We start from the raw sequence: 23,259 nt of genomic DNA on the forward strand, positions 1-23,259 counted from the left end.
GGCTTTATAATCCTTTCTAGATTTTGCTTCAGTTTCATCCTGATGTACATGCAGGCTCCAGATTTCTTTCTTTCAGATAAGTTTCCTGCATTAGCACAGCCAAGCAAGCATATTTGGTGGCTTTAAATTCCTATTTGTGTGTTGTGTGTGTGTCCATCTACACTAATTTAGCCAAAAGTAGGTAGGGAAATAATTCTCTATTTTTTCATTTTCTATTTCTATTTTCAGTGTTTCCATATCTTCAGAGGTTTCATGTACACAGTATAGGCAAAGTAGCTAAAGAAAATTAGATAAGGCAAAGACAAAGACACAGTTCTACAGAAAGTATCAAATTAGAATTTTATCTGCTCTCTGAATAAAGCAAGTAAATATCTAATTCTTCTTGCACCTTTGATCAGATGGGTTGTGGTTACACCCAGTTTCTTAGCTTTAGAACAAAATTAGAGAAATGATAAGCAGTGTATGGTGCACTAAGCAGGTAGAACTACTAAATATTTGAAAGACCAGTTTAATGGTTTCTTTTCTAGACTGGCTTCAATGACAGGATATGTAAATTGCCTAGCACACAGTAGATTTACAGATCCTAACTCTGCCTGTATGAATTCATACATATGCCTCAGCCAGACTTTTAAATAGTTAACTTGGAAGTTTTGTGACTTCAAGAAAGACAAGGAATATGTGCACAATTTCATTCAGTTTTCAAACTGAGGCTAGGAGGGACAGATTAAATGGCCCAACTTCATATACAACACTAAGTGCTGGGGTCAGGATTTAAATTAGGGACTCTGGTTGCCCCCAGTGTTATATATGTGTTTGTGTTCTGCTCTTCCTCATGGAAGAGAGGAAAAAAAATGCAGCTTCAGAGTGAAATTCTTCGCTAAGAAGAGAGGAAAATTCAGTACTCTGTGCCCAGACTTATGTCTGACATGGTAAAAAACAACAACAAAAACCACAAAGAATTTATCCCAACTTTGACTTTCTTTCCATTTGAAGGCTTATTTCCTGGTCACATAGTCCAAACCCACTTAAGATAAAGAGATTCTCAACATCACTAATTATTAGAAAAAGGCGAATCAGAACTACAGTGAGGTATCACCTCCCACCAGTCAGAATGGCCGTCATCAAAAAGTCTTCAAATAACAAATGCCGGAGAGGGTATGGAGAAAAGGGAACCCTCCTACACTGTTGGTGGGAATGTAAGTTGGTGCAGCTGCTATGGAGAGCAGTATGGAGATTCCTTAAAAAACTCAATATAGAATTACCATATGATCTAGCAGTCTCACTCCTGGGCAAATAGCTAGAGAAGACCATAATTCTAAAAGATACATGCACCCCAATATTCATTGCAGCACTATTTACAATAGCCAGAACAAGAAAGCAACCTAAATGTCCATCAATAGAAGAATGGATAAAGAAAATGTGGTACATATGTACAATGGAATATTAGCCATAAAAAGGAATGAAATGATGCCATTTGCAGCAACATGGATGGACCTAGAAATTATCATAGTGAAGTAAGACAAACACAAATGTTGTATGATACCACTAATATGTAGAATCTTAAAAAAATGATGATATAAATGAACTTATTTACAAAACGTAAACAGATTCAAAGATTATGGTTACCAAAGGGGAAATGTTGGGGAGGAGGGATGAAATGGGAGGTTGAGATTAACAGATGAGTAACAAGGACAAACTATTTGTACAAGGAAGGTCTTTACTATACCTACAGCAAAGGAAGATCTACTCAGTGCTCTGTAGTAACCTATATGGGAAAAGAATCTGAAAGTGAATGGATATATGTATATGTACAACTGGTTCATTTTGCTGTACACCTGAAACTAACACAACATTGTAAGTCAACTGCCAATCCAGTAAAAAATTGGAAATTTAAAAAAAGGGATTGCTTTTCCATTTACCTTTGATTCTTCTGGGGTTCCCTTTAGATTGCCTTGTTCACACTTAGTTGCCTTTTGTGATTTCCTTGTAAGCTACATTTTTAAATAAAGAAATACATTGCAAATGAAAAATACATCAAATGAAAAATATAGAAGATAGGGGTATTCTCTGGTATGTGGGGGCCAGTAATTTTGCAGCTGATAAAGCTGCCAGCAGATGGTCTCTTGGTGGTTACTTGGTGCCCTTAGAAACATTTTTATTCTACCTTCCTCCTCTCACTAGTCTTCACCACCAAAGCTGGAGTCTGCTGAAGGCAGGAGTATTTTTCCTGAACCCCTCATCCATGCTGGGTGATGTAGTGTAATCATAAGCATTCCTCCATATTCTGGGTAGGAGTTGAGGTAGAGAGGGTGTTTAGAAAAGGAAAATGGAATCCTTAGGAATTAGCATTTTTTAAAAGTCTCTGATGTAAGTAAAATTAACCTCTTACTACAAGTTGCCAGCCAACCACTTCCACAGGGTGTTTAGTGGAATCTATTTTCTTGTAATAGAATGAAGGATCCACGGGATTGCTGAATACCCTGAATACTTCACCCACTGCTTTCATCTCACATTGCAGGGAATATCCATGGCATGTGGATCATGAGGCTCAGCCTCAGGGGAGTGGAACAGGAGTCATACCCATCCCCAGAACAGACCTCTCTGACATGTGGGATCCCCTATAATCATTTTCCCTCCCTCACATCTTTGATGACTAATGGGATGCTGTGGGAACACTGGGGAACACAAGAGCCCCATCCCACCTTTCTTTCAAGTTCTGCTATGCTGTGGACCAGAGTCTCATTCTTCCTTTCCTGTTGAGAGAAAGAAGCAGAGTCTAAGTGTATGTCTGCACATCATAGTCTGTCTTTATTCAGTTTATTGTTGACCATTTCACTCCAGTGATATTTTCCTACAGGAACTATGCCATACTGCATAATGTCAGGTAAAGAACCTGTGGTTTGATCTCAGTACATGGACACCAACCTAACAGGACTAGAGATGCCCACATGCAGGACTTCCCAATACTAAATATTACCTAAGAAACCTTACCCTCCACATAACCTTCCTTCCCAATACTAAATATTACCCAAGAAATCTGGCCCTCCACACAACCTTCCATGATGGAACACCCTGCCATGACTTTTGAGATGTCTACTCCTTGTCTGTCAAAATGAGAGACTAGCTTATCTGACAGTTGGTGAGAGACAGGATGATGAATAAAGCCTGTCAAATGGCCCTTCCCAGCTCCAAGCTTACCAGCCTGGCTGTTTCTTCTTCTAGCTCCTGCAAGGCTCTTTCCCTTTCCATTGTGGTGAAGTTCTCCTTCTCCCACTCCTCCTCCTCTGCCAGGTCTCTGGTCTGAATGATCTCACTTTCCAGCCTGCATGACACAAGCACACACCGAGGAACTGGCAGTTTCAGAACTGATAAAACACACATCAGTTTCAAGGGTACTTAGATGACAATAAACCTGAATCTCAAGTTGGAAACCATTCTTTCCTGGATCCTTTGAGTCAGAATCACTTTCAAGCCAGGAAAAGCAAGATTTTTTTCATGCTCAAGTCAAACACCCCAGTGTTCTTTCAACTCGGGTAAATATCACCCAGTTTTTAAAGGAATCTCTTTAAAACTTGCTGAATTTTGGGGTTTGAACAACAGAGAAATGCCAAAGAATGAAGAAGAAACTTTGTTGTACAAGATTTAGGTCTCTAGTACAAACAAGAAAATGTACCGTCACTTCTCTCCCACCCTGTCCTCTGGTTTGGGAACTTCTCACATGAAACCCTGACACTCACCTTTGAATCTCATCTTCTTTCTCGTGAATTTTGAGAAGAAGTTCCTGATTTGCTTCATCTATTCTCTGCATATCCCTTTCAAGGTCCATATTCAAACTGTTAATGTTCCTTTTTGACTGGGCCAATCTTAAGATTTCCACTTTCTCTGACCTATAAACTCAGTCCCAAAAATGAACAAGGGCTAGTTATCTTAAGATCAATAATCTCTGGACCAAAGGGGATATCTAGGAGGCATGTAATTCATTAACCTGGCTGTTTCTGGGAGCATCTCTTTCCTTTTTCATTCTTAAAAAATCATATTTCATAGTCATGCTCTACAGTTTGTTTCAATAATTCTCAACTCAGTCAGCAAAGGAGATTTTTCTCAGGCTTTTTCTGCCAAAATGCTCAATATACTAGTGGCCTTCCACTCTGTTTCCAGGAGAAGTCTTTCTTCCTTAAATAGCCTCTAGCATTGGTTTCTCAGATAAATTGTTCACAAAATTTTCTCATGCAATACATTTTTTGAAGTGGTTGATTTTTTAAAAATTTTATTGAAGTGTAGTTGATTTACCATGCTGTGATAATTTCTGCTACACAACAAAGTGATTCAGTTGTACATAAACACACATCCATTCTTTTTCAGAGTTCTTCTCCCATATATATTATCATAGAATATTGTGTAGAGTTCTCTGTGCTATACAGCAGGTCCCCATTGGCTAATTATTCCATATATCAGTTGGGGCATATACCAATCCCAAACCCCCAGTCTGTCCCTCACCTGACCTGTCCGCTTTGGTAACCATAAGTTCATTTTGCCGTACACTTTTTTTGAGTACTTTTATACAGGCAGCTGGCACATGTATTATGATTGGGCCCAACTTTGTGCAGAGCCACAGGAGATTTCCACCAGCAGGTAGAGCTTCAGTTTTTCCCTCTCTACTGCCATCTCAAAACTTCTCCTCCAGTGCCTGCTACAAAGCTTGAGAATCTACCATGAGAGTCACTCCAGGGGCACATGTGTATGGTACAGGCATTCACTTTCAAGACTTCAAACATCCCTTTTGAGGAAGTAAGTTGGAATAAAAAAGGGTCACACTAGAGTCTAGAAAGCTGGCAGTAAACTTTTCTTATGTGTCAATGAATTGATTAGTTTGCCTTTGAAAGGATTAACCATAAATAAGGGAGTGAGGCAGAGGGACTTCTGAGTAAGAAGGAGAGATGATTTTGGAAAGGCAAGTCCTACCTGGGACGGGCTGGCCTGGATGGGGGATTTATAATAGCTATTGCCTCAGGAGGGCAGGGCGTGCTTGGGATGGAATATATAGTTGGGGATGGATAGAGTAGGAGAGGAGGAGACTAGAAGAGGAAGGAAGGGCATCGCAGCAGACCTGCTTCATCCCTTGGTCCTTGGATGTGGCTTTGCATAATCATGATTACTTACTCAAAATCCAGCAGATCTTCCTTGTGGTCTTCCATTATAGATTTCCTAAAATATCAGCAAAGATGTATCAAATGAATTGGGGAAATGAGTCCTTTTGTGAAACACAGAGTAAATAGCAAAGAGCCCCAACATATAGAAAAACAATATTAACTGATTTCTTCTCTCTACCCTTCACTTTTTGGCCATGATAAAATCTAGCCTTTTGGTTTTCTGCTCATGATCTGATTATGTCTCAGTAAGGATACAGTGAGGATACAGGGATAAAGCTGGAAATGTCAATATTTTGTCCCACTAGCAGATATATTCAGAGATAGTTCGCCAACCCCAAACCCTTGGGAATTTATACACAACAATAGGAATCAATAGAGGTTAGCAGTTGTTCTTAAGTTCCTTTCTGCTCTATAACCAGTTGCTTTCCTAAAGAGCCCATGGGCATGGGAGCAGGTATAAAACTGCCCATAAAAGTAATCTCTCTGCTCTCTCGCCTGGCCTTTGTGAGAATCTCCAGTTACTAAGATCTTAGGTATTAAATAGGGCTCAGAAAAAACAAGCAGAAGTAAGTAATTTGGCTTGTTCTGTGCCCTTGGTTTCCTCTTTATCTCCATTTCTTCCATAAACTCCACCTCCTTTCTGGGGTGTATGGTCTTCTTGATTCTGCCCTAGGCAGTTTGCTTCTGAGGAGGTTACTGTTTCCCCACTGGAACCATCCAATAGAATCTCAGAACCTTCTGAGGAGTCATGATTCTGCTCTTGACACTGGGTGGGTGGGGCGGCGTGTCACAGTAGGGTGGGTGGCAACGATTTCTCATCATCTGTGCAGATGTCCGAGCCTGGATGGTTGTGTATGTTTCATGGCCACACCTTCCCTCTGGCAGCAGTGGTTCAGTGGATTTGATTTCTGGGTGGTATGAAGGGGGAGCCCCTGCCTTTAATTCTCTGTCAGGTTGAGCTCCCTTGCTGCCCAAGTGTGACTGATATGGAAGGTTTGAGTCCTCAGGCCAGCAGTCTAATCCCACAATGTAGCCAACTAACTACTCATTCTCTGACAAACATTGAATCACTGAAGGAGCACCTGTGGATGCCAGACACTGTGCTAAGCATTAAGGAGACTGAGTAAATAAAACAGCCAAGCAAGGCATCTGCCCTCAGGAAGTTTACACTGAAGGGTGCATGTGTGTGGGCATGTGTGTGTGTGGGGGGGGGTGTGTGTGTGTGTGTGGTTCTGTGTGATGGGGGGAGGGATAACAAAAGCAACAAAACAAATGAGTAAATTTATTTGGTATGATAAAAGAAGAGAATGTTGGGAAGAAATACCAATGAGTGATGGAGATGTAGTGAGGTAGTGTGTACTGCGTTTGTGGGAGGGAAGTTGTTACAGTTTTAAATTGGGTGTGCAGGAGTTCCTGTTGTGTTTCAGTGATAATAAACCTGACTTATAGCCATGAGGAGTAGGTTCGATCCCTGGCCTCACTCAGTGGGTTAAGGATCTGGCATTGCCATGAGCTGTGGTGTAGGTCACAGATGCTGCTTGAATCTGGCGTCGCTGTGGCTATGCCGTAGGTTGGCAGCTGCAGCTCCAATTCAACCCCTAACTTGGACTTCCATATGCCGTGGGTGTGACCATATAAATAAATAAATAGGGTATACAGAGAAAGCAACTGAGTGTTCCTAGACCCAAAAGTGTGGTGTAGATGGTTTAAGAGATCTAGTAAGTGGGAGACCTTAGGGTGAGCTGGGATGGACACAAAATCCAGACTTCCCATTCACAGGCAGTAGCAAAGGCCGAGGTCATCAGCACCCGTGGGCCAGTGTGCAGCCTGAAAGGTCAACAGATCCAGGAGCACCAGGAAGAAACATGAACACCCAAAGCTCCTCCATCAACACTCCTTAGGGATATGTAGCTTTCCTCTTCACCTGCCACTGTCCTGGGAAAGAGGAGCTCTCTGGAAGGGAGAATCTCCCTAGAAAACTAAGGAATTACCTGAAAGAGATTTTTAACTGAGAAAAGTCTTGAATTGGCCTCATTGAGTCTTTTCTGACAGTTTAAGGCAACAGAGCTAGAGAGGAAGATGAGATCAGTTGCAGAATATAAAGAATATATTTCTGCATACCTGAGTATGTACATTTTGACCAGATTCTACACCATTTGTCACCTGGTGTGTCTGAATCATGGAAACCTGGGCAGTTTTGGATCTTGACTTAATAAGGACCGCATTGAGTTGATTTGTGAGTCAGACTGACTTCTTAACATACTGTAGTTTCTAACAAACTATTTGTAAAATTAATGGCCTCTGATGACCCCCATTACCATCTCTGTTCTTCCTGAAAGAAGGCATTTCATTGCTTTATGAAGCTGTACACAGAAGAGTAATTAAGTAACAATTCAGACCAATGGCCTCTCCCAGGAATTAATGGTAGGGAGAGTTCATTAACCCCAGCTGGTTATAGCTTCTCCAGGAAATGCCCTGGACCAAGGTTATTGTGGCTATTAATGGATTGGATAGGGACTTTAACTGGGATAGAAATAAAGCTGTCTCCTTCCTGGGGAGCTTTTCTCCTTGAGGGGCTACCAAAGGCAAGCCTGTAGGAGCAGTAGAACCCCAAGCTTGGGGCCAGTGTGGGCTGAGGACAATAGATTGCTATCTCGAGAACTGCTAAATCAGTGTAGAAATAGGACCTTGGGAGCAAATTAAGGTCCTTGATATAAGCCTTCCTAGAGGTGGCTTGATTAACAGTTTTGCAGCTTCAGAGCAGCTGCTTTCACCTTGTTAACTTTCTGTACTGTGCCCTACCCCTAGTAGATGAGTTGCTGAGAGACAAGTCAGATTTTGCTGCATGGCTGGCAGGACCACAGTGGCCTTTGTGTGGAAGTCTTATTGTGAGAACATGTGCCCTTTTCCAGGCTGGGCATTCAGGCTCTGTGTGCTGGGCCTTTACCCTTCTGCCATGAGGGGTCTGGCCAGCTGCCTGAGCCCTGAGTGGAGCTGCCTGGGCCTTGGCCCTTCCTGCTGCCTCTCAGGCATGGAGAACTATTTCTTCTGCTTGCCTTACTTGTCCTCACTTTTACTTTGGCAAATTCTTCTTGCATATTTTTATAAATGAGCTTGATTTTGAGGCTCATAGTCAGGCAAGACTCTAGAATCTCATTTTATTTTTATTTTTTGGCTGTGTCTAAGGCACGTGGAAGTTCCTGGGCCAGGATTGAACCCGTGCCACAGCGGCGACCCAAGCTGCTGCAGTGACAATGCTGGATCCTTAACCTGCTGCAACAGAAGAGAACTTCCTAGAATCTCATTTTAGATCATTATTTTTGAATATAGAATCAAGGATGCTATATTCCTTATGTCCTTACTTATTTTTAGGGCTATTTCCACTAAAGGGGCTATAGATATACAAAACATACAAAGAACTCACACAACTCAGTATCTCAAACCCCAAACAATCCAGTTAAAAAATGATAGGATAAAAAAGATAGGAATAAACATTTTTCCAAAGAAGGCATACAGATGGCCAACAGGCACATGAAAACATGCTCAATATCATCAAAGAAATGCAGATCAAAACCACAATGAGACACCACCCCAGGCCTGTCAAAATGGCTATTGTTAGGAAATAACAAGTGCCAATGAGGATGTGGAGAAAACTTTTGGGTTTCCCTTGTGGTGCAGTGGGTTAAGGATCTGGCCTTGTCACTGCAGTGGCTTGGGTTGCTGCTGTGATGAGGGTTTGACTCCTGGCTTGGGAACTCCCACATGCCATGAGGAGTACGGTCAAAAAAAAAAAAAAAAAAAAAAAAAAAGAAAGGAAAGGAAACCTTTGTGCACTGTTCGTGGTAATGTAAATTGGTACAATCCGCTATGGAAAATAGTATGTGGAATTCAAAGTTAAAAGAAGAACTACTATATAATCTAGCTATTCTACTTATGGGTATTTATCCAAAGAAAACAGAAACATGAATTTAATGTATTCACGTCTATGTTCTCTACAACCTTTAGTCTCATAAAATCTCTTTTAGTTTCCTTTTACAATAACTTTCTGAAAAGCAGAAACTTAAACTAAATGTGAAGGCAAAGAGAAAAAAAAAAAGGGAGAGAGAATGTACCAGTAAAATTAAATATTTTAAAATGTACTGCATCATTGCTATTATAACAGCAATAAAGAACTAAAAAATGAAATTTCATTGAAGATTCACTTCAGCAAAAACTGTTTTTCCAAGTTTTCTTCATTTTTCTTTTCTTTCTTTCTTTCTTTTTCTTTTTCATTTTTGACCGCCTCACAGCATATGGAGTTCCTGGCCAGTGATCAGATCTGAGCCACAGTCATGACCTAAGCTGCAGCTTGGCAATGCTGGATCCTTAAACCCAGTGTGCTGGGCTGGGGAATCAAACCCGCGTGCGACCCTGTGCTCTCAAGATGCCGTAATCCCTTGGCGCCACAGCGGGAATGCAGAGGTTTTTCTATTTTTTTTTTTTTTTTTTTTTTGGTCTTTTTGCTATTTCTTGGGCTCCTCCCGTGGCATATGGAGGTTCCCAGGCTAGGGGTCGAATCGGAGCTGCAGCCACCAGCCTACGCCAGAGCCACAGCAACGCTGGATCCGAGGGGTGTCTGCAACCTACACCACAGCTCACGGCAACGCTGGATCATTAACCCACTGAGCAAGGGCAGGGACTGAACCCGCAACCTCATGGTTCCTAGTTGGATTCGTTAACCACTGCGCCACGATGGGAACTCCGGTTTTTCTATTTTTAAACAAACTATTTTTATAGCAATCACAAAATAGATATATTTGTGTGTTTTGCCTTTTAACTTAAACATTTTTCCAGGTTGCTACATACTCTATAATTATTGTTTCAATCACTGCTTAAAATTCTGTTGAGTTGATAATAATGCAAAATTTGCTTCACTGCACCCTTCTCATCTATTTATATGTTTACATATCTGATTCCCCTTGGGGGCCGGAAGAATGCCTGTGTTTGCTAGGGCCACCATAATGAAGTACTACAGACTGGGTGGCTTAAACAAGAGAAATTTAGTTTCTCACAGTTCTGGAGGCTGTGAGTCCTAATCAAGGAGTTGGCACAGTTGATTTCTCCTGAGGCCTGTCTCATTGGCTTGCAGATGGCTGTGTTCTCTGTGTCCTCACATGGCCATCCCTCTAGATGTGTCTGTGTCCTGATCTCCTTTTCTTATAAGGACACTAGTCACACAGAATGAGGGACCACCCTAATAACCTCATTTTAAATTAATTACCTCTTTAAAGACGTTACCTCCAACAACGTCATTCTCAGGTACCAGGAATTAGGATTTCAACATAGCAGTTTTGAGGGAGCACAGCTCCACCTATATGAGGTGCTCAACAAATGTTTAACTGTGACTGAATTTATGAACACTCAGATTGTTCCCCCACCTTCTTCCCTAATAAAAGAGGGAAGAATATAATAAAAGAAGCTCAAAGAATATATTTGTGTAGTTATTATATTTTTCAGGCATAACCAAACTACTAAAAATATACACTTGTACTTTTACCATTTTTGAATGTCTATTTCTTAGTATATAAGTCAACAGCTCTGTATTTTATACATACGGAAACAAGGTAAGAGAGAGATTAACTGTCTTTCTGGGATTAAAACGATTTTTTAAAAATCTCGCATACCTGTGCACATCCCTCAACATTTTCTCGTTCATTTGTCAGTAAGCCTGGGGAAGTTCAATAGGAAATGGGAATTTCTTCAGCTATAATAAGGAGCTGGTATTATGGGGTAGTGATTCAGTGAAACCCACTCATTAGTGACATAATTTTTGTTTTCAGTGAGGTAATTTCTTCTGAGGTTACCAGGGCTTGGTCTCTGATTTATCACCCTTTGTTTTATTTTAAATTCGTTTCTCTAGCTTTAATTAAAAAACTTAAAATTAGAAAGTGATCATTAAACGAAGGATTCCTAAAGAGGATAATTAGAGCATTTGTATGTTAACTTTTGCAAAAAATTTACACTGAAGTTTGGTGGTTTTATACTCTTCTCTCAATTCTTTCAATTTTCTGTTCTTTCTGTCTTGTACTGTAAACATGGTCCTTTAAATTTGCTTGTTAGTCCTATTTGATAGTTACAGAGAAGTCTTTAAAAAATTATTATAATTGACTTACAATGTTCTATTACTTTCTATTTATTTTTCCTTTTGGGTTCATCTGAGTCCTAAAGGAAGAGAAGTGCCATATAGATAATGAGAAAGGATGTTTTAAGAGGTGGGAACAACAGGTTCAAAGGAACCATATCCTCAGAGAGTGTTAAAAAATTCACTGTAGTTGCTGCCTAGAGTAGCAGGTCCTAATGTATGTTACATAAACAATTGGTGGTGTGACAGAGAATTTTAGGTTAGATACAGAGGTAACTTTTTAACATAAATTTTAATAGCAATAGTTAAATATTTAGTAAAGCTACAAGTAGTACATTAAAACTTGATTTAAAGACATTGCTCTGAATGAGAATAAATTTGAGTAAAAACAGTATGTGGTTTATAGAAAAATGTTATATCGATAGTTATTCGAGAGGAGTATGAACATAGCAGACATTGAATGTGGTAGATGAATGATTAAAGTTTGGGGATCAGTGCTGTAAGAGCATATGTGGCAGGTGGGGAAGGGCCTGCTAGGTCAGCTGAGGCGTACTGCATCTCAAGACTTAGGGTTTCATCTCTAAGCACCCCAAGAGGCATCAAAGATGTATGTGATCATTATATTTGAGAAAGATAATTCTGGAGTGGTGAAGGGTGGGTGGGAGGAAGAAGCCCCCAGTGCTTTTCCATATTGTGCATCCCAATCAAACATCCCATAGGAGATATATTGCCTATGTTTCTGTTTGGGATGGAGGCTCAAGTTTTTAATTATGCATTTTTTCCCCTACTGGAGCTTGTATATTGGAGTGTCTTTTTTCCCTTTATATTATTAATCCTTTATTTGGTATGTAAAGGTAATACCGAATTATCTAGATTCACAGTGTTTACCAGAATTGCAATGAGAGAATTTTTATTCCTAACTCCTCTACCTTGACCTAAACGTAACCACAGTCTTGAACCTGAAATCTATAGATGGTTTGGCACCCGCTGTTCTTTTAAATTGTTTTCACTGGGACTAGTTCTATCCCCAGGTGGAAATTTGGCAATCCCATGATTTTTTTCTGATTTCTTTTAGTCACAAAAGGATATTCTGGTTTCATAATCAAAGGATCCAGTACCATATGTTAATCAAAATTCTGAATTTGGTGTAGAGTTGGGGTTTTTGTCCTTGGCAGCTGAGGCTTACATGGGTGGAAAAGCTGCATTCGGCAATGGGCTTGTTAATTTATCTCTTTCCACATGGAGACATATCCTCCTACTCACCAAGCAGCTTACACTTGATACCTATTGGGTGGAATAGGAGAAGAAAGGGGAACTTTAAAGTCCTTACTTGAATACTTAGTGTTGTGCACTGGCACTCTGTCCCCTGATTTCTTCTTGGTATGTAAACCTCTCTTTCTCTTGCAGATACACTCATGAAGTTTTTGGAGATTGCCCAAGTACTATCATGTTGTAACTCAAATCTCTTGCCTTGACCTGGGCAGTTGCATCATCCAGCTGTTTACTTCTTTCTAAGCCACTAAGACTTCTGTCATTCTGGTGGCTTCTCTGCTGGTCTTTGGCCCTTATATAACTAGTGGCCAGAACTAGCTATGCAATTTTCAGAACTCAGTGCAAAATCAAAATGCAGGGAGCCCCTCTCAAAAAGTATTAAGAATTTTAAGCCTGTGACAATAGAACATTAAACCAAGCACAGCTTCCTTCTGAATGCAGGTCCCATGTACATGAAGCTGGCCCTGCAGGTGGCCTTCATCTATAAGACCTAAGACAGTCCTATGCAGTCAGGACATATACCTATTTGTTTAAACAGGCTCTGAAACACAGACCAGTCCCCACTTGTTTACTCTACTGTCAAACCGCAAGGCAACATTATGCCCTTGGATTTGTTAGATGCGAGTTAGACAGCGGCCTCAATATTTCTTATGCTTTAGAGGACACCTAGTAAGATCTTCTTGTCGGCTCCCTAAAACTCTTTTCTTGAATCAGTTTCCTATTGGCACTATAAAAATTACCATAGTTCTCAGTGCTACACAGCAGGATCTCATTGCTAATCCATTCCAAAGGCAATAGTCTGCATTTATTAATAACCCCAAGCTCCTGATCCATCCCACTCCCTCTCCCTCCCCTTTGGCAACCACAAGTCTATTCTCCAAGTCCATGATTTTATTTTCTGTTGAAGGGTTCATTTGTGCCATATATTAGATTCCAGATATAAGTGATATCATATATCATATATGTCTAGTCACTTATGATGGAGCATCATAATGTAGGAAAAAGAATGTATACATGTATGTGTAACTGGGTCACCATGCTGTATAGTAGAAAATTGACAGAACACTGTAAACAGCTATAATGAAAAAAAATAAAAATCATTATATAAAAATTTACCATAAACTTTGTTATTATTATTTGTTGTTATTCCATTCTGGAGGTCAGAAGTCAGCCATGGCTCTCACTGGATAAAATCAAAGAATTGGCAGACCTGCATTCCTTCTGGAGGCTCTAGGAACAAATCTGTTTCCTTACCTTTGCCAACTTCTAGAGGCCACCTGCATTCCTAGACTTGTAGCCCCTTCCTTCATCTTCACAGCTAGGAGTATAGAATCTTCAATTCTCTCTTAGACAAGGACTTTGCATCCATCATCACATTGTTCTTCTCTCACTTTCACCTCCTGCTTCCCTCTCATAAGGAACCTTGTGATAACCTCCAGTCCATTTAAATAACCCAGGATAATCACCCCATTTCAAGATTCTTAATCACATCTGCACAGACTCCTTGCCATGTAAATATATTCTCTGGGGATTACAGTATGGATATGTTTGGAGGTCATTCTCTCATCTACCTCATGTATCTTGAGGAAAGGGAGAAGCTGTTCTCCCATCCTTCCCTTTGGAACTTCATCTCACTAGGCTAGCGAGGGTTGGTATGCTTACTCTTCCCCGTTGTGGGTACAGACTCCCAGCACAGCCCTCTGAAGAAATCGGCCCTCCAATCTCGGTTCAACTCGAATTCTAGAAGTAGGAGAAGCATTTAAGAATCATCTAAGAAGTTCTCCAGAGAAACTGTTTACACTCAAGTTCTTATCTGAGGATCTGTTTTAAATTAATCTTTTGTCTTTTGCTTTCCTGACTTCGCTGATACGATATTCCAGTAGCAATCAGTTTATCAACTTTGGTACCTATATAAAGTATTATAATAGTGGACAAGTAGGAAAACATTAATGCCTTTCATTTTTATATCAAATAAATGATTAATTTCCCTCTGCTGAAAAGTTAATTTTGAAAAAAATTAATTAATCTTTTTTTCTGCACCTGTGGCATATGGAAGTTCCAGGGCTAGGGGTCGAATGGGAGCTGCTGCTGCTGCCAGCTTATATCACAGCCACTGCAATGCCTGATCTGAGCCATATTTGCAACCTATGCTTCAGCTTGCACCAATGCTGGGTACTTAGCCCACTGAGCAAGATCAGGGATCAAACCTGCATCATCATGGATACTAGCTGGGTTCTTAACCCATTGAGCCACAACAGAAACTCCACGAAGTTATTGTTTTCTTTTACTCCTCCCTTTGTGTCCCGATACCTTGCCGTTTTCACATTTATATGACTTAGGGGTAAAATGTTCAAGTGGCATTTCAAAGAAAGGTTTTTTTTTTTTTAATTTTCAAAATGGAATATTGGAATGGGTAACTGTGTGTGACCCGTTTGATTTTCTGCTCCATGGTCTGATGGCTACAAGATTCAGCTCCGAGTCAGGCTCCCAGGTCACCCTTTCCCTGTCCATGGGAATCTAACTCAGGTAGAACCCAGTCAGCCTGCCCTCCTGTTTGACTTGCTCCCAGTCTGGCACCTGTAGTCATGCCTGACTCCTGTGACCAGTGTCCTATTTATTCCTTGTTTTTAGGGTTTGAAACTTTGTCATAAGACTACCTTGGAACACAGTTCTGGCTAATTCTGCAGATAGGCTCTTTTTTTTTTTGGTCAGAACTTCATGCTTAGGTCTCTGACCCTAATTTCTTCTCCAAAGGTGGAGCCCATCCAGGGCTTCCACATTTCTTCAAGGTACCACAGGCCCAAGTCCCCATGTTTCTGTGGTCTGCCTGTTTATAGGGATCTTCCCCTATTACAATTAGTTGAATTTTCTTGGATTTTAACACATACCCTTTCCCCCTCCTTTGTCTATAACAACTCTCTACATTTCAAACACTTCCTGGAGAACCATCCTCTCTTTTGCTGCAGAACTGGAATCTTAAAAGCTGCATCTTCCAGAAATTGTATTTCACTTTTGTCTCAGCAATCTCCCCTCATATGGAATATTCTGCTTTGGGTAGAATGCTTGTTGTAATCATACTAATGTATACATTGGGGTATTTCTTGTGGAAGATAAAAGTGAGATTTTAGAAATAGGATATAATTTGAAAATTCTATGTATGAGGTATAGTCTGGTGACATTTAAATACATCAGTCATTTTGGGGAACTATTTTCACAAATAACATAGTGGCTGAGTTATGCTGCTGTTTAGGAGAGAGGTTGCTCCCCTCTAAAGCTGATCATTTTCTTCTGATATTCATTGTTTTTTTTTGTTTGCGTCCTTGTAATATTTAATAATCTCTTTCCCGAGAATATGTGAATAAACAAAGATAAAGCTGAATGTTTTAAGCCAATTTTAATTTTGAGCAAAACATCTCTGAGAGGTCAAACTCAAAATAATTTCAGAATTCTAAACAGGTTTTATAACCTCTATTGGCAAGAGATGTGTATTTGCAGAATCCATAAAGCTTTTAAGGTATAGTTGATATTGAAACAATAATGACCCTGGAACAGGATATTTCCCGGAGATTAATGACCAGCTGGGAGGGGTTGATGGCCTGAGGTGTAGTTGAGGGCCATTAACCTCAGACAGTCATTAAAGCCCAGGAAATGTCCTATGTCTAGGTCGTTATTGTTATTATAAATTGAAAATGGAAAAAAGAAACAGGCATACAAATGATCTGAAGGGCGACTCCATTTCCAATGGTTTGAACAGGGAGCGTTATGGGAGAATTTATTCCCCCATCCATTAGCCAACCAATCTCCCTGAATTCTCTGTCACATCGCCCTTCAACTGATGGGTCTTTGTGCTGGAAACCCCTGAATTCCCCAGATACTGAGTAGAGAGAACAGTTCCTCCTTTTAGCTACCTTTGCTCAGAGTGGCTGGATTAAGGAAATAGTAATGGTGAATGACTGCCACTGCTCTTAACTGCATCTTACGTTGCCATCTACTTGCTTCCCCTGGGATCAGCTGTTTTCTTCTCAATTTAGCTGCAGTAAATTTCCCACAACTAAATTTTAAGCCTTTGAATATTTTGTCTGTGCCTATTTCGCAGGTCACTGGGGGTGAAAGTTCTCATTATAGGCTTTGTGGTTATGTTGTCTCTAGTCAAGCTAGATATGGCATCCCACTCCAGTTCCTTCTTCAGTTTCTAGAAAGTACCATGATTCAGAGATATTTTAACCCCTCAGCGAATAAGTAATGCTGAGTTTTGAACACTATAAGTTTCAACTTTGTGTTATTCCCATAGCGGCAGATTTACTTTCTTCTTCTTTCCCCCCGCCCCCGCCAAACAAAACATTCAAAATGGAGAAGTTATCACTTGAAGTTTCCTATATTACCTCAGGAATTCAGAACAAATAGGTGGGTATGAAATACTCAGCTGCTTTATTCTGAAACAGAACTTACCCATTTATTTTATTCATTGGCTGTAGGAAATTTCATGTATGACCAAAAAAAAAAAAAAAAAAAAAAAAAAAAAAGCACAGAACAATACGACCACTACGAATTATGAAGCTACAGTTTCCATTACTCAGTGGTCACAGGGAGGTTTGAGCTGTGTATTGGATCAGCTCAGGTTTATCAACTTTGCTGGTGGTCAGTCATCTTGGTGAAGTCTGGCAAGACATAGAGTTCAGCAGATTTTCTTCTCATCTGTTGACCCTTAGGAAAGTCATCCATCCATGATATGTCAAATAATGGGGCAGATAGTTTCTTGGCTGCCTCTTCTGCCAGCCTCACCAAGCTCTCTAATTTTCTTTTCCTTGGCTCAGATATGCTGGCCAAACAGATTTCCCAATGGAAAACGATCTGCCCATATTCCTTTTATGTAGTCACCCCCCTGTTCTTAACATGGATTCCCTTGGAACCCTCTTTCCTTGGTTTTTGGTGATAGGATAACTTCCTGTCTTTCTCCTTCATGGAATAGTGTTTCTGTAGATGACTGTTCTCCTTCTTGCTCTCAGAGTTCTCTTCTTATATTGCCCAGGGGGAGAAGGTAACAGTTGGCAGTAAGGCTTGTTTTAAACTGATGCCTATTAGTAAGCCCCCACATATTAGGATACAGGAGTCTTAGAGTATGTTAGTCTTCAGCTTTGGTCTTAGATGCAAAATTGAAGAGATTGGAAAAGTTCCACTTGATATCCTGCTTCAATTCAGAGGAAGAAGACAAGGGCGGGACTATTAAGTAAAATAACAGTCACCGTTCCTATCCTAAATGAATGAAATCACAGTTAGCTAACCAAAGATGAATGCCCAAAAACCACCATGAGCCATTTGGGTAAATCTGCTGGCTCAGAGAGTGAGAAGCTTACCAGTCATCCTGAAAGGAGTCCCGAGGGATGATTGCAACCTGAACAGTTAACAGAAAAAGTAAAAATCACATCATGCTTCTCTTGGCTCTGAGTATCTGATCTCCTTCCTGTAAAGAGCAGAACTGAAAATATGAAAATAGAATCTAATTATAAGGGAGTTGGGGGACACAGAGAGCACCAGTGGGCTTTAAGTAAGTTCAGATCTTTAGACCCTGAAACATTAACATCGCAGGATGCAAAAAAACCAATGAATATGATTTCTGATTACATTTTGATCATTACTAAGAGTGCTTTTTTGTCATTGTTTCACTTTTTTTCTTATAAATTTACTGAGAGTTTACTAGAAAATGACAAAAAAATCAAATAAAGAAAAAAATAGGGAATTCCCATTGTGGTTCAGTGGTTAATGAACCTGACTAGTATCCACGAGGACGTGGGTTCGATCCCTGGCCTTGCTCAGTAGGTTACAGATCTGGTGTTGCTATGAGCTGTGGGGTAGGTCGCAGCATTGCTATGGCTGCTACAGCTCTGATTCAACCCCTAGCCTGGGAACCTCCATATCCTGCAGGTGCGGTCCTAAAAAAAGGCAAAAGGGAAAGAAAGAAAGAAAGAAAGAAAGAAAGAAAGAAAGAAAGAAAGAAAGAAAGAAAGAAAGAAAGAAAGAAAGAAAGAAAGAAAGAAAGAAAGAAAGAAAGAAAGAAAGAAAGAAAGGAAGGAAGGAAGGAAGGAAGGAAGGAAGGAAGGAAGGAAGGAAGGAAGGAAAGAAAAGAAAAGAAAAGAAAAGAAAAGAAAAGAAAAGAAAAGAAAAGAAAAGAAAAGAAAAGAAAAGAAAGAAAGAAAGAAAGAAAGAAAGAAAGAAAGAAAGAAAGAAAGAAAGAAAGAAAAAGAAAGAAGAAGGAAGGAAGGAAGGAAGGAAGGAAGAAATAGGAAAGGAAAAGGATTTTGAAAACTGTAGCCCAGTAATTTTGATGTTATCGTAAGTATAATTCTCGACTACTCAATATATGGTTTATAAGCAGTTATGAAGAAGTGATCACTGAGAGGAACTGGGTTCAAGAGAAACATTAGTTGGACTAATAAAATTTCTTTTCCCTTTTGTAGATTAGGAATTCAGAGTAAGGCTGAAATATCATGTACCATTTAAATTCTGAAGAGCATCTCACATTCTCTCACAGCATTCTTAAAGATATCATGGGGAAACTAGTGTGGATTATTATTTTCAGAGGTGGAGTCACAGCTGTTTGAGAAAAAAATTCACTCTTTCAAGAAATATTTTTGACTTCTTATGTTCTAGATAGTGTGCTTAGCCCTCAGGATAAGAGAATATAGAGCATTACATTCACCAAGAGTCTGCTGTGTATACTTAGGTGTTTTACACCTAGGATAATTTTTACTTGTCTGAGAGATAGGCATCTTGATCTCCATTTTACAATTGAGGAAACAGAGGTTCAGAGATTTGAACTCTGATCTACCTGATAATAAAGCCCTGATTCTCCCATGATGTGATTTTCATTGCTCCAGAGAACAAAGCTAAGATTAATGATTTGCGCTTACCAAGATGAGAGTCAACATAAGTGAATGCAGCAAAAGATGCTCAGGTAATATACAGAGAAACTCCTTCACTCAGAGTTATGAGCCTCTAGAATATGAATGAGCTCTGTGCCTTGCCCTTCCCATTCTCACTGCAGGTCTTCAAATAGAGAAGGATATATCTATTTGATTATTAATATAGTGCATTTAAAAATTTTCATGTTTATTAGCCACTTTATCCTCTTATTAAATTGCGTATTTTTTGATGATGTAACATGCTTAATTTATATGAATAATTTATATAGGCAGGAGATTACTACCTTTACACAATGGATATTAGGTTTTCCCCTCCTTGCTTTGAGTTTTAATGCTTTCTGGTTACAAGATGCAGAAAGCCATATCAAACTAACTTAACAAAAATGGGAGTGTATAGGCTAACTGAAGGTTCCAGAGAATTGCCTTTGGGTAGAGCTGAGTTCAGGGACTTACTAGCATCATCCAGACTCAGAATCTGTCCATCTCCCAGATCCGAAATCCTCTGGATTGACCTAACTCAAATAGATCTTTTCTCTTGGTGGTAAAATGACCATGCAGAGATTCAGCTTCTCAGTCTCCCCAGTGAAGGAAGATTCTCTTTCTCAGTCCTTCTAGTACAGTCTTTTGAAGTGACTCTCACTGGGTGGACATGACCATGTGCCCATTTTTGAAACAGGTTGTATTCAGGGATATGGAATGTGGGATTAGCCGTATTTACCTTGATCATCCATTTTTGGAGGGATTAGGTAGGCACTGACCCAAACAGACTAAGAGGGAGCATGGTTTGCCCAAAGGAAAATTAAAGTTCTGCTACCAAAAAAATTAGATGTCCTATATATTTTCAGATTTAGTTTTTAGGAGTTCCTTTCCTGGCTTAGTAGTTAGCGAATCCAACTAGCATCCATGAGAACGTAGGCTCGATCCCTGGCCTCACTCAGTGGGTTAAAGATCTGGTGTTGCTGTGAGCTGTGGTGTAGGTCACAGATGCGGCTTGGATCCTGTGTTGCTGTGGCTGTGGCGTAGGCCGGCAGCTGTAGCTCTGATTCCACCCCTAGCCTGGAAACCACCAAATGTCACAGGTGTGGCCCTAAAAAGCCAAAAAGACCAAAAACAATTTAATTTTTAATTTTTAAATGTTTGAGATGTTTCCTGATATAAAAACAAAGTATATGTTGCTAAATTTAATGGTTTCTATAATTTCTTATCTGTCTTTAAAGCTTAAAGAGCCAGAGAGTCTATAAAATTGCTTTTTTTATTTTTTATGGTTTATATTTTACACTTATCTTTAAATAAACCAGAACTAAAAGATTGAAAAGCCAAATAGGATAACTAAATATTATAATAAAATATATTATTGAAACTGATTTATCAGATTTGCAATATATAAATTGCAATAAACACTGCTTTCTGTTTCTCAGCCAGCCATTTATTGACTTTGTTCTGTCTTTTTTTTTTTTTATGCCAGGCCCAGAGCATTTTAGTTATTGTAGCTACATAATATGTTTTGATATTTAGTAGGGCAAATAAATGGCAAGTAGATTGAATGAAAAGGCATAGAAAGGCCTGGAGCCAGGAATTTTACCTACTATGACAGAGCATATTTTCACCTAGAAGAGGCAGCCTGCATACCTGGGCTGTCCTGGAGCTGAGGTTAAGAGGGATTAAAAGAAAGAAGAGAATAAGAAAGGGGGTCATAACACCAGAGAATCTAAACATTGCTACCCCTATAAAATATGGCAGTGACTTATGTTACAAAAGATGTGGTCTTCCCTATTTGGAGCTCAAAGCAAATTGTGTGTATGTGGGTTTTTTTGTTCCTTTTTGTCCTCACCCATGGCATGCAGAACTTCCAGGGCCAGAGATTGAACCCGTGCCATAGCAGTGACATGAGCCATAGCAGTGACAACCCAGGATCCTTAACCACTAGGCCACCAGGGAACTCCTTAGAGCAAACTGTTAAGTGAGTAGTTTCAGTTTTGCAAATTCTTTTTTTTTGGTCCTCATGTACTTTTATCTCCAAGTTAGAATGTTGATGCCACTTGTGCTTCAGAGAGCCACATCAGTTAGATGTTAGTACTGTAATTCACGAGCTTGGCTTCCAGGGCAAATCTTTTACGAGAGAGAGCAGTTCCTTACACTGAGAAATGACCCTCTGATGGTCACATTTGAGCCTTCCATGAGGCTGTTGGAAAAGTTCCTTGAAAAAGGGGCCCTCTTTCTTTCTCAGAAGATATCGCCTCAGTGATGTCCATTTTATCCCAGGGTGAGGCTTATTTCCTGTCTACTGTAGTCACAGAATCTTAGAATGGACATCATGCCTCTGCTTAGCCATCAAATGTTTATTAAACTCTATTTTCTGGGCATCATTCTTGGTACTGGAAATTCAAATATAGATAAACTATTATCCCATTTTTTAAGGAGTTCATTGTCAGGTCCAATACTTCTTGGTTCCTTGCATTTGCTTTCCTGAGTTTAGGCTCCCACTCTGAGGATCTAAAGTACTTGACATTGTTCCAAGTGGTCCGTTTAGAGGTCAGAATAAATTACATTCCATATTTAAACAGATTTTGTAGTCTTTAGGATTCCCACCTATGCCTACTTTGTGGCAAGGACTCCCGGCCACCTGGCAATTATTCCTCTTCCACCCCCACCTCAGGCCTGAGTTTGTCTGTAAGTATGCAATGTTAGAGGTGTTTTGGTTTCTACTTGTGATGGAAACCAAATTTCTTGAAATTGCCCCTTTTGCTAAGGTTGACATGCCAAGATTTTCTTAGCCTAGACATCACAAATCTGGGCTCTTCAAAGCCTGAGCTTTAACTTACATGGCTCTATTGTTGCATTCTCAGAGTTTGGGGTTACTTAATGATTGCATTTTATTCCATTTTTATGAAATTCTGTTAACAGGGACCTTCTGTTGGGGTAGAAGATGAACTTGTGGCTGTGCCCAAACCGTCTCACTCAACAATGCACAGATACTACCACAGCTCTGTGTGATTCTCTGTGGCCAGGGATATGCTGCTTTCTTCATTGATCTTGTTAAGTGACAAGATCCTGTCTTTTGGGGTGAAAAATATCCATGTGGTTAAATGCTCTAATTTATAATGCAGTGATCATATTAGCTCTGTCGCCTTCTTGCATTCTGTCATTTGGGCCCCTGAATGGTGAGGCTATTACCCTTCTCAGGAAGGCACTGACTTACTCATCAAGAGCGGGCTACTTCCTGTCCACTCCGCTGTGTCTCCCTGGAAGCCTTCCAAAGGGACATACATCGTTTACAAATTGATTTGCACTGCCTTGGCCCGCATGTAATTCCAATTTCAATTCTTCTCCTGTGATCTTTCTACAAAATTCCAGCTATTCCCTTCTGATTTTTCTTTCTTGGTTGTCCAGTAGTTGCTCTTTATTGCTGTTATTTGTTTATTTGCTGACTCTGACAAAATCTACCTTTACCAAACTTATTTATCCTTCAAGGCCCTATTTATTTTCCAGCCTACCTGAACTACTTTAACTGACTTTAAAGTCACAATATCAGTTTTATGCTCCTAATTTGGTACTTAATTATTGAACACCTTGTATCATAGTGTAGTAATTAAGGTCATAGGTTTTAGACACAGATTTTCTGGATTTTTCAAGCTACTTATCCTTGGGCAAGTTATTGACCATTTCTAGGCTTCAATTTCTTCATTTGTAAAATGGGGCCATGAATGACCTTTCTTGGCATCACTAAAGAGTCCATTGAGTGTTATATACGTAGTAGATGCTTAAGAAGGAGAAGAGGAAGTATTTGCAGTTTCTT

At 39.8% G+C, this 23,259-nt stretch overlaps 1 protein-coding gene across 1 annotated transcript in view; it reads right to left on the reverse strand.

The window, feature by feature from the left end:
- TMCO5A (transmembrane and coiled-coil domains 5A) overlaps window positions 1-23,259 on the reverse strand; it is a 92,037-nt gene that overhangs the window by 4,571 nt on the left and 64,207 nt on the right. Inside the window, exons 4-10 of the mRNA XM_021084931.1 lie at window positions 17,898-17,935; window positions 6,882-6,977; window positions 5,161-5,205; window positions 3,738-3,887; window positions 3,199-3,322; window positions 2,703-2,753; window positions 1,920-1,991 (exon numbers count right to left, since the gene is read on the reverse strand). Of these exons, the coding sequence (XP_020940590.1) occupies window positions 1,920-1,991; window positions 2,703-2,753; window positions 3,199-3,322; window positions 3,738-3,887; window positions 5,161-5,205; window positions 6,882-6,977; window positions 17,898-17,935 (576 nt within the window). The remainder of the gene's footprint in view (window positions 1-1,919; window positions 1,992-2,702; window positions 2,754-3,198; window positions 3,323-3,737; window positions 3,888-5,160; window positions 5,206-6,881; window positions 6,978-17,897; window positions 17,936-23,259) is intronic.

This window comes from Sus scrofa, chromosome 1, assembly GCF_000003025.6.
Source record: "Sus scrofa isolate TJ Tabasco breed Duroc chromosome 1, Sscrofa11.1, whole genome shotgun sequence".
Taxonomy (NCBI): domain Eukaryota; kingdom Metazoa; phylum Chordata; class Mammalia; order Artiodactyla; family Suidae; genus Sus; species Sus scrofa.